The 12,560-nt window shown below is 31.9% G+C and overlaps 1 protein-coding gene across 2 annotated transcripts in view; it reads right to left on the bottom strand.

Annotated features, from left to right (window-relative positions):
* Positions 1-122: 122 nt before the first annotated feature.
* The window catches only part of Fur2 (furin-like protease 2), a 314,333-nt gene continuing 301,895 nt past the window's right edge, over positions 123-12,560 (bottom strand). The window contains exons 9-13 of one of the 2 annotated variants that reach the window (XM_074250908.1): positions 4,339-4,418; positions 3,965-4,218; positions 3,683-3,870; positions 1,303-2,720; positions 123-946 (exon numbers count right to left, since the gene is read on the bottom strand). In XM_074250908.1, the coding sequence (XP_074107009.1) occupies positions 839-946; positions 1,303-2,720; positions 3,683-3,870; positions 3,965-4,218; positions 4,339-4,418 (2,048 nt within the window). In that variant the 3' untranslated portion in view covers positions 123-838. Of the gene's footprint in view, positions 947-1,302; positions 2,721-3,682; positions 3,871-3,964; positions 4,419-12,560 lie in introns of both variants that reach the window. The other variant, XM_074250907.1, reaches the window with a different exon arrangement.

The raw sequence follows: 12,560 nt of genomic DNA, 5'->3' as shown, positions 1-12,560 counted from the left end.
TTTTCTTTGTTTTTTTGAATTTTTGTTCTTGTCGTTTTTTGTTTTTTTTTTCCCCTTTTTTTATACAAATGTACAAGATTCTTAATATTTAATAATAATAATTAGAGTATAGAGGCATAAAATTGTGGCTAATGTCAATATATTTTGCCATTTTTAATATAGTGCCTGTTAATTTAATTTAAATTTTTCGATGTTTGTTGAGTGAAGATACAGTTCACTTACGCACATTTAAATTTCCTCATTTTTGAAGTTATTTTCTTAAACAATACAATTTATCCAATGATGATATTAAAATAAATTCTATCATATAAAGTACTAAATTAGAAGAAATGGAAATTATTAAAGAACAGTAGAGTAAATTTGAATGGAGTGGGTATCACTAATCAGGCACTTTACGATATCCCTTAATCACTCTTGTGTGAGTTACAATGTCAATTACACTCAATAATAATTGCCTCTCAGTGAATCACATTATTTTGTTGTTTTTTCATGTCATCATTGGTTGAATATTTAGTTTACACTATAAACACTAACCCATTTATTTCTTAACATCACTCATCAATCAGTAATTCTCTTTGCTTGAACTACATACATGCAGACAATTTAAATTATCATTTAATCTCCTCACCGAAAAACAAATTAATATCTAGCATTTTATCATTGTTTGATAAAAATTAATTTCACATTATACAGCGTACTCTTGTTCTTTTTCACAATTACACGATGAGGAGAAAGCACATATGTCACTTGATGAGTTTTTAATTAATTATTTATTTCCAAAAGTTGGAAAGCTCTTTAAAACTTAATTATCATTTCTTCATTCATTTATTCATAAGGTCTAGGTCATAAGCTCGGTCATATCATCAACTTCTATTTCATCTGATGGTTCAACTCTCATCGCCAGTTTGGTATATCCATTTGAAAATTCACGTTTTCTTGACACAGCCTAGAAAAAAATAGAAAATAAAATAATTAAAAATGTATATTTAAAAATTTTTAAAATAATGTAAAACTTTAATAAGATTGATAAAAAAATAAAAATTAAAAAAATTAACTTGAAGAAAATTAAAGATATTGTGTATTCAATTTTTCAATAGTAGTTTGTTTGTATTGAAAAACAAAAAAGTTATTAGGTGTCTACCAATTTCAGTTCTACATGTGAAAATTAAAAAAAAAAAAATTATGCATGAAATGTTTTAAAAATATTTTCTTAGTACTCAAATTTTTAAAAATTTTTTCCTGAAAATGATTTTAGCAGTTGAGTCTAAATAAATAAATTATACATAATATTTATTGATTCACCTGTAAGGCAACAAAAATAGCTACAAATAAGGCAACAGACGCAACGCAAATAGCAACAGCCATCATGGTCGCGGCAGTAACAGCATAACTAGGATTACGATCTTTAATGTCACTACTGAGACTTTCAAATCCAGTATCAAACTGTGGTATCGTATCACCACCAATTTCACTACCAGGTACACGTCTTTTACCGGCCGGTGAACTGTTCCTGCAGCCACTAGTTTCTGGATCACAAACACAACATTCATCATTTTCCGACTTTTTCTTGTTGGCCGGACAGCATGGCACGCACTGATTATTAAGTTTATCAAAGTGTAGCGGTAGAGTACAAGCAGCACAGCTGAATTTTCCGGGGCCGGTGCAGCGTCGGCAATCACCGTGGCAATTTTTGCAAAGTTGTGTCAACGGATCGTAGTACTGTGCACCTAGACATGCCATGCAGAGTCCGCCCTCGAGCATAGAATGAGGCGGACAGGAAGTGCACTCGAGGGGGCCTTCACCTTTGCAAGTGCGACAGTAATGATGACATTTTTGACACCCGAAATTTGATTTAAAGAACCCCTCCGGGCATTCTGGATGGCACTCACCGGCAGCTAGTTGCCACCCTTGCGGACAACTAACACACTGATCTCTCCGTGGACCGGAGCATGTTTTACACGAGAGATAACACTTAGCACACTGGCCGCGGTCACTGTAGTATCCTTGGGCACAGGATGATCTACACTCGCCGCTTTGTAATTGCAATCCCTCTTGACACGCTGTGCAATTAAGTCGTGATACACAGGTTTTGCAGGTGTGGAGACACGGCGAGCAAATGGGTCGCGATGGCTGGGCTAATGAATAATAACCATCCTCGCACTGGGCGACACACCGCCGGCTTTGAAGCAGCAGTGGGCTCGAACAGGATGTGCAAAAATCTTCTGACGGTCCCGCACACGTTTCGCAACTTGAATGACACGGCTTGCAAATATCCGTGTCAAAGTACTCGGCAGCGTTGCACTTGCTCCGGCTATCCGGGACACAGATTCCTTTTTTGCTGATACTCCATCCGTTGATGCAGCTAGTACAGCTTGATGTTACGCAAGTTTTACACCCGAGTGGACAGGGCATACATTCCCGGCGTTTTTTATCCGCGCTGTAACCCACTGGACACGAACTTTGGCACATACCATTAAGTGAAAAGAATCCGGGTTTGCAGCTGATGCACTGATTTTCACCGGTACCATTACATGTTTCACAATTATTGTGACACGCCACGCAGTTGTAATCTTGTGTTTCGTAGGTGTACAGAGGACAAGCGGCGTAACATTTACTCTCGTACATTACCAGATGATGATCACACGTTGTACAGTGGTCGGGACGGTCTTGACAACTCCCACAATTTGCTTCACATGGTACACATGTGTTATTTTCAGTGTCTATAAAATAATATCCTCGATTTAATAAGGCTATATAATATATTTTCATTATTTTAGTCAAAATTTCCCGAGGCTTAATTGCAAGCTTTGACGATAAAAATCCAAAAAATTACTTTTTAATTAATTGTTCCTTTTACAGTGCATTTAAGGTGAAAACAGTCAAAAATTTATTACTCAACTAATTTCTAGACTTTTAGTTATGAGAGAAAATCGTTTATGAAATTTATTCACATAAGTTCGCTAATTTCTAAAAGTTTTTATTGAATTTTAAAGATGAAAGCAGAAAAAAAAAGCTTCAACTATTTGAATGTTTATGATTTTTACAAAACTTTTTAAGTTGAAAAATAGATAATTTTTACAAAATTGTTCATAAAAAAATTTAATAATGTTTATTTTGTAGTTAGCCAGATTTAGAGTAGTTTTCTCTTTCAAGCAATTGTCACCTCAAATACAGATAATTACAATCATTCGAATTTACATTTGAAAAAATAATAAATGGTACTTTTTTTAATTTTTATTACATATTTTTAGAAGTTTAAAAAATTATAATGTCACTATCATTCTTGTCATTCTTCATTTTCAAGCTTGCAATTATAAGTAATATTCAACTTAAAAAATATTGTTGTAAATACATTTTAATCTTATATCACTAAATTTGATTATTTGAAATTTTTCAACAATAATTTCTAAAGACATGGATATTTCTTAATATAATTAATTTTAAACAAATATAAAGCTAAATCGAACTAAATTACCAAAAAATTTGTTTAAACAATATTTTGAATTTACATTATTGCACGCAAGCGTGTATTATGTAATGAATCGATTAAAAACTTTGATGGTATTCAAGTTTATAATCAATATGAACTTTTAAAAGACAAACATTAGCTCGTTTAGCCTGGGGATATTTTTCTATTAGTTTGGGAATATACCCTTTATTTAAATGAAAAGTGTTTGCATACTTTCATAGTAACCCTCGGGACATTGTTGAAGACAAACGGCAAGATCAGTAACTCTTAAATGAGCTGGAGCACATGATAGACAAGAGTCTTGGCCAGCACCAGCGCATGTTTCACATGATTCATGGCAAGGCCAACAAACACCACCTTGATTTGGAAAACTTCTTGGCGGGCAACGGCTTACGCACATACTAAATTATTAAAAAATAATAAAGTTAGCAACAATAACAGTAAAAGTAGGATATAAATTTAAGGATAAAATAGAAATAGACACAATGAACCCACTTATCAAGTCGATAGGTTTTACAGGCAATACACTCTGTTGGACCTGTTCCATAACATCCCTGATGGTCGCACTGTGGATCGCAGTCATGTAAAACTCTCTTGGAAGGATCTAGAGACCCCTGGAGTGATCTAGATATATCGTCGGAGACATCACCAGGTAATCGGTTGGTAAGAATGGAGGCCGGTGATCCGTCTAAGGATGCTACTGACGATTGGATATTGGAGGCAGCACCCGCATAAGCACTTGGATAATTCTGAAAGACAGATTGACGAAAATCGAACTCGTTGTGTTGATCAGATCCACCCAATGAGCGATCGTGCGGGAAGGATAATTCAGAGGGATTGTATGAAGAATAATACGACTGATGATGTACCGGATTAAATTGACGAGTTCGTAATCTAATGGGATTGGTTGCCGTTCCGTAGAATATCAATTGCCATTTCTTCAGTATTCCTGAAACAAAAAACGTAAATGGAAATTACTTTATCAAGGGTTACCTTTTTTTTTTTTTTTTTTTTTTAACTTAATTTATGGCTCATAAGTGACGAACAACTGTTGTAGTTTTTGTGAGAAAGAAATCAATAGTCACGATATTTTTGCGTTAGAGTAGTGTTAATATTTATTACTTTTGTTCATAGATTGACATCCAATCATGTGTAGGAAGAAGATCGTGAATCGAGATCTTTAAGAAATTATTTGATAATAAAAAAAAAAAAATTTTTAAATATAATAGAATATTTGAAAATTTTGTTGATTGCATAGAAATTTAACTATTGCATTTGCTTTCATGATGGATCTGCTGAAAATTTTCACTATTTACCGACTCAGCACATTAAACTAGTTCATAAAATACATGCTCACAATTCTTGACGAATCTTAAACACATTTAAAATACTCATCAGTCAAATCTTTCAGAAATTGCAGTAATCCAAAATAATGAAAAAATAAAAACTATCACGTTTTCTCTGGTTCTTAACTTTTGAATACGATTATTAAATTTCTGTAAAATGCATCACAAAATTAAATAAGCCTTAATTTCTATATTTCAGGAGCTGATTTTCAAAGGGGTATCTTTTCATATTTTAAAAAAGTAGTTTTTTGAACTTTTAAATATTAATTACTTCGAGAATTATAAAGATTTCTAAATGAAAATCGAATTGTAGCTTCATAACCGATAGCACTTTATAGCAAAATTAAAAAAGTTCAATAAAAATATTTAGAATTGAAGATAACTAGTTTTTTGTCTCGATTGATCAAAAATGAAAAGATATCCTTTTGAAAATCAGCTCCTCATTTGTTTTTTCATCCAGATAAAAAATGATCTATTTTTCCATTTTTTGATGGAATTTTATTTTTTCATTCGTTTCAATAATTTTGCAAGTTTTTGGTAGCTCCGAGAAATTTACTTCCATTTTGGCTGCCGAATGGTTTTTTTTCTTTTTACAATTTGTTTTTAAGACAGAATAGTAAAAATCTTTGCTCGTAAAAATAAGTAAGTTTTATTGTTTTAGAGGCTTAAAAACATCTATTTTTTGTTTTTCTTAACTTTTCATTGGCGAGTATATTTTTACGACCCTGATAAAGTTGAACTTACACGTCCAGTCTCTATTCTCGCTTTACTTATATCTTTACGTACTGAAGTAATTTAGCGTAATTCATGTTTGGACAAACATTTATCGCCGTTAAAGTTTTATTAGGAGTAGTCACGAGAGTTGTATAATGCCGGATTTAGCAGTTATTAACTTCAGAAATTGCAAATGGACCTCAAATGACTTAAGTTGTTGATGAAGCGTTAGAATTATTGTTAGAAATGTTTTCTCAACTTTCTTTCAAATTTTAAATCCAAAAATTTACATACTAAGATAGTAAATTAAAAAAAAAAAAGACCACTAGTTATTTTAAAAATAAATTCTTTGGTTCAACATTATTTGTTTCTTGTTTATTGGTGTACAATCTTTTTAAATTCACTCATCATTGAAAATATGAAAAATTTAGATAAATTACAAAACGTTGGAAATATCCTACAGGTGTATAGAACATTATCTCAAAGTACCTTTGTTTAGAATGGGTATGAGGAAGTAATTTTTCAAAATTCATTATTTTCATCCATTTTTATAGTACGTTCTCATGGCACCCTGATCCCATTAGAGTATATAACTATCCATTCACCCTCATGGCATCTATAACACGATTATTTTATATTCTATAGAGTAATAAATCTTGTTTGAATATAAATTTATCATAGATTTTTATGAATATCGAATATAACTAAGTTTTGTAAAAAAATTTATAACATTTCAGTGCTATAGAATTTTTTTATATTTGAAAATAATTTAATTTTATAGAGTAAAGAGATTTTTTTATTTTTAGGTGATGTTTGATAAATTGTATTAAAGTGAAAAGCAGTCATGTCCAAAAAACGAATAAACGTTTTTAAAGCTCTTAAATTCTAGTTTTCAGATTTTTTAGTAAAATAATTTTAGAAGTGATAAGAAAAAATTTTTTGATTTTTTTCATTTAAGGAGGTAAGTCGTCGAATCAGCAAAAAAATTTGTATTATTATTATTTATTATACCAGTATTACAGTTTACTGTTAACAGGACTCTTTTAAATTTTTCTCTTAAATCTAATAAATTTTTAAAAGACAACATTTTAAGCATTTAAATATATATATACTCATAAAATTCACTTTTTTTTTATAAATAATTAAACATATTATAAGTCTCTTTTAGTTTATACATCTTCTTTAGTTGTCTTCAGCAAAAAAAAATTAATTAATTGATAACCTTCACTCCTTAAGACTTTTAACTGAACGATCTAAAAACTTGAATTTTAGAGATTTAAAATCGTTTGTTTTTTATTTTGATACGATGAATTTTTACTCAAGTGGAGTCTGTCAAAAATTCCAAAAAATTTGAAAATTTTTGTTGCTTCCTTAAGGGGGTATTCTGGTCTAGAAATTTGAAAAAAAAAAAAAAAGATTTTTTGCATATGTTCAAAGTTTGGACCCTTAAAAATATGTCCTTAAATGGATTTTTCAAAATTTGAATTATTTTCGGAGATACAGTGGATTTTGTGACGCAGCTGCTTCTGCTTCTGCGAGCTTCTGCTTCTTCAAAAGAAGGCAAAACAGCTCGATTAGCAGAAAGAACTTCACAAAACATCGAGTATGAAGTATAAGAAGATCCAATGTGTGGATCTGGGATCGCCGATTAATCCAAAGTGAGTATTAAATATTATTATACGAGTTATTCTACTGGAATTGTTTCTCGAACTTTAAGCGCGACTTTCTTGAAACTACTTTTTTTGAAGTGGTTGACATGATATCTCACGTTCTAGTCAACTGATTCTTTTGAAATTTGGTAGGAATCTTCATATATCTCTCTAGCGTGTCTGTCTTGGATTTAAAAAAATTTCAATTTGGTGTATTTTCAAAAAATTCAAAAAGGTCAAAAGAAGGGGTAAAAAAAATTGATATTTCATGTCGACGCCATTTTGTGAATTTTCTTTTTTTTTTGTCTCAAGTCAACGCGATAGCGACATCTTTACAGATTAAGAATTTTTCAAATTTTTTTGTTTCAGATCACTACAAAGCCTGGAATCATGTCAACCAGGGTGCACCGTTTTTTTTTGTAGCCCCTATTTCACTGGCCTGTAATTTGTCAAATTTATCATTTTTTTTTCAATTTTTTTTTTATATTCTTGAAATGTCAATAAATATCATATAAAAAAGCGGATGGTAAAAATGTTTTTCATTTTTAATATGTTAGTTTGAAAAATGCTTTAAATTGAGGCTTCTAGACCAGAATAACCCCTTAATTGTTGTGAGCAATGTATGAGTTTAAAATTTTTCGGTGCTTATATTAATCTTCTGTTTGATGTGTTTTTTAAACAAAAAAAAATATCATCCTTCTTTGAATACCAATTCAATTGTTATAATATTTTATATAAAATAAAAAGTTGTGCAAATAAAATACTAAATATACGTTTGATGGAATTTTTTAATCTAAAGTAAGGTAAATCATTAAATTGCCAGTTAATTCAATAATTGTGATGTACGAGTTAATAATGTGATAAAAAGAATTAAATAATCAATAATGTGCAGGAGATTAAATGTTCATTTACTATTATTGAAATCACAATGGCTTGGATTAATAAATGATGTAAATTAGTTAAGTGCTATAAACTGAATGACACATTTAATAAATTTTAAAAGATGTTGTTCATTTTAATGGATGTTTCATGAATATTAAATTCAATAGATTATTAACATTTAATCTTCCATTATTGAGCATTACTGCCGAGTATTACTTTTAATCTAATAATATAATCGAATGAATTTTACTTTTTAGTGATTTCATATAGACAATATGATAAAATAATTAACGGTGCTAATACAGCATTGATAACTTGTAGGCCATTTCATATAAAGTCAATGACGTTTTGTTGGTGACCTCCTTCGATTTTTTGTAATTCGAAGTATCAATGTAAATTTTTAGCTCTCTATTTCAACGCGAAGCGAAACTGTTAAAATTAAAGAAATATTTTTAAAATACTGTTATATCCGAAAAATATAATCTTAGAATTTGGTAGCTGGACTATCGGAGGTTCGGATAACAGATGAATTTCCCTAACGAAAGGATCGTTAGGTTTTTAATTTATGGGTTCGCGAAGGTGAAAACCCCCAAGAGGACCCCTTGGAATAGACAATCGACCTCGGAAATAGTGATAATATCCTCCACTTACTATTGCGAATATTAATTCCAACGATGATTCGGTCTTTGATTGGATTTTGTACCTTTGAGTTCCGCTGCTTGGCTTCTCTCTTCCTCCTGCTGACTGGAGATCGAAGGTTGAAGGTTGAAGGTTCTTAATTTAGGAATTATGATACACTTCGATTCAGGGTTTTAGTTTATATATTCTGTTTAACTGGCCCTATGGGCAAACACGTCTTAACTTACACTGTTCACTTATTAACTATTAACAATATAGAACAAGGATTGAAAGTTAATGAGTTCGTAACCGGAGTAACGACTCCGGCAAACAAAAGTTCGCCGATTATAAATTTACAGACGAAGAAAATAATTTGAGAGTGGTACCAGGTCACTGGAACTGCGGGAATCTCGATTATCGTCAAAACGAATCGTGGCTCGAAGAATCACTATCACAGAACTCAGAAATACCGTTAAGGAAATCGAAATGAATAATTAGGGAAAGGATGACTAATTAATTTAATAATTGAAGTCTGCCTATACGTGTCGGGGTATAGGACTCACCCGGGCTTTAAGGCAGAACTGTTACCTTGTAAAATAAGCTCGTGAATTATGGTGTTCGCGGTTTTTATCACCTCGGTCGCGATTTGAAAGAGGGGCTACTAATTAAACAATTGGTTCTTTTGATGAGGTGACAATGCGCGATAATGTGTATTCTTCAGCCACGCGAGAGTTGTCGCGCAGTCCTGGTTGTGGTTCCCTAAATATGCAAGCGCTGCACTTTTCGGCGGGAATGGGAGGCCCTGTATTATATACGGTATGCCGGATATAACAGCATCCCCCCCGAAAGGAAGGGTGCTAACAGCATCTTTTCTTTCGCGAACTCGGGCGTCTCATTTTGACGAAAAGTTCATGCTTGCTTACAATTTTGTTTTGATAATCTTTTTGAGTTACATAAATTTTGTTATTGAAATATTAAGTACGTGTTTAGCCCTTTACAAGTATATATAAAAGAAAGGTTAAATTTCATAATATAGTTTCTTTACAAAAATATTTGTTACCAAATTCTTCGATTACATTGTTTTTAGTTATGTAACTTATTTTCTATGATTCTTCGGAGAAAAGAAAAAAAAAATATATTTTTTTTTTATCTTGATTATTTTAAATTTTGCGTTATTCTGTGTTGCAAAGTTACTAATTTATCAGTAATAGCATTACACTTTAATTGTTTACACAAAAGATTTTTTTTTTTGAGATAGAGAGAAAAATATAATGGAGAAACGAAGAAAATTTGAGTCGAAAATTGAAAAAAAAATTTTTTGTTCTAAATTTGTGGGAATGAAGGAGCAAAAAAAATCCTGGAATCAAGAATATTTCAGTCTTGTTAAGGTGGGACCTACCTTTTCTTTTCCTCTCAAAAAAAAAAATTTTTAAATTTAACGATAGCTAAAACCAATGGAACAATAATCATACAAAAAAAATTAAATAGAAATTTTAATAGTAAGTTATAAGCATGATTATTCGTATTTTGTGGTTTAGTCCTGATCGCTGTGTCCTCCGTGTCGTTGGTTGTTTCCTTTCTGGTCTTATTCGTATCCTTGCTTAACCGTTGATAAACGTCGCCCTTGCTCTGGGTATTACATCAAGGTTTCAAAGAAGGTGTACTATGTCCTGCAGAATGCTTCGTTTAATTCTTCGGAGAATGTGCTCGGACAAACGGTGACAGTGCCCCTTCAGGTGAACGTTTGTATACTATGAATTTCCTACCCACCTTAGCTTTTTCCAAATTTCGTTGACTGATGGCGAATCGTATAACCGGGCCCTGGTTGAATACGTTCGAGGTTGTCGAGTGAATTTTTAACTCGATCAAGAACGGGTCATCATTTAGCTAGCTGTTTGTAGTTTCGATAACAGATTCCAGGAGGATGGTAGGTCCAACTTTACTTGTCCCATTCTTCTAGTTATGGGTTCCATGGTCAGGTAAGGACAGGAGCTGTCCGAGAAACCAAGAGGTGTTCTGTAGTGGCTCTATCAGGTCAGCGACGGGGAGCGTATCTACTTGCGTTTGAAAATTTTCTGTTCCAATATGACATCTTTCGTATATTAGTTAGGACTTCGTACGCCTCTTTGAAACTCAATAATCGTATGCCATTACGAGGGTTTTTCTTTGGATACTGTCGATGTAGCTTAACAGAGATCTTAATTTGAATTTTTTTTTTTTTTTTTATAATGAACAGAAAAAAAAATTTTTTTTTTTTTTACAATTTCAAAAACAAAGCTCTTAATAGCTTAAACGGTTAAAAAAGTTAATTGTTTCGATTGAATTTTTTTTTTGACATATTTTCTTAAAGGCTTACGATATTAATTTGTTGACAAAATTTTTTTTTCCTCTAATGAGAAAATTTTGTTATTTTCATCCCTCCCCCTTGATTTTTTTTGTGAATTCAGAGTTCTATTCTATTGGAATTTCCAAGTCTTATTAAAGTTTCAATTCAAATCAAACGGATTAAATGGTTTTTATCTCCAAAAAAAAAAAAAAATTGTCTATTTTACCATATTTCAACAGAAATTTCGGATTTTCATTTCAAGACTTAAAAATTATATTTATCTTATTCTCAACAGAAGTTCTTTTATTTTCATCCCCCCCCTCTTGTTTCCTTTTCTTTTTATTTATTTATTTATTTATTATTTTTTTTTTTTTAAGTAGACTTTATCTTTATTTTGAATTGAATTATCTACGCAGTGAGTCAAACAAATGCAAAAAAACTTTTTCCAATACTGGCTGGAATCTTACGGCTCAACGCTATTTAGGAATAGCTATGTGGTGATTAATCTTATCTCATAAGTTTTCTTGTATTGCTACAAGAATTTGAGAAAGATTAATAACCCTTATGTGATTTTGTTAATTATAATAATTATGGAGTAGTATTGTAGATTTTAAGAGCGTTTATTCTACACTGGCAGAAATTTCAAAATAATAGGTTGCATATTTGGAGTGGAATTTTGTATTGTGCGAGAAAGAGAAGAAAAAAAAATCGAAAATAAAAGAAAGAAAAGTAATTTATCGAAAGGAGTAATTTTTAACAAAGAAGTCAGGTCAGGCGGTGTTTTAATTCGAATCTTTGGTGGTTCTAAAGGCGATACCAGTAGAGTGGGTGAGAGGGTGTAAAATTTAAATTTTGTAATTTTGTTGATTGCAGATTTTATCGTTCGTAAGTTGTAGCCTTGAAAAATTTTGGGCCTCTTCGCATTAAGTAACTTTAGGTCGTCTTGAACTGGGAGAGGATCTATGTTGAAAGGTTTAGTTTCGTCAAGTGAGGATTGGACGGGAAATTTTCGCAAAATTTTTGGTTTAGGCACAGTTTTCCGATTGGTGATAAGCTTGAATTTACTTGCTGGTTCAGACCTTTCGCAGATAAATTTTGAGTTTAGAAGGATCTCGAAAGGATGGCGCGATTCCGAGATAGGCATTACGTTTCTTGATTCGAGTTTTAAAATATTCAGGTCGCTGACTGTTTCACAGAATGCTTCCAAGCATATAACAGGGGTGAAGACGGTAACAGAAGAAATTTCACAATCATCCCAGAAACTTTCAGAAATGGACTCCACTTCGTTTTTAGTTGCCTTTTGACTAATTATCGGTTTGCAACAGTTTATTTCTTCGATGATCTCTTCAGGTTGTTCTTCGATTGATATCTGAGCTTCTTTGATTTTTGGTTCATGTCGAATTGGTGGTGGAAAAGTTGATGCCGATGTTATCTGTCTGAAAGCGAAGTAGACTTCGTCCAAGGTTTTCGGATTAAATTTTGAAATTTGGCCCCGTAGGTCCGGAGAGATAAATGACAAGAAAAGTCGATCAACGTTCTGGTCGAGTGTGCTTACT

This window comes from Cotesia typhae, unplaced genomic scaffold (genome assembly GCF_013202065.1).
Source record: "Cotesia typhae breed Kobodo isofemale line unplaced genomic scaffold, CoteBio_Ctyphae contig_65, whole genome shotgun sequence".
In the NCBI taxonomy this organism is placed as follows: domain Eukaryota; kingdom Metazoa; phylum Arthropoda; class Insecta; order Hymenoptera; family Braconidae; genus Cotesia; species Cotesia typhae.
Note: the sequence above shows the minus strand (reverse complement) of the source record. Positions and strands in the feature narration are given on the sequence as shown.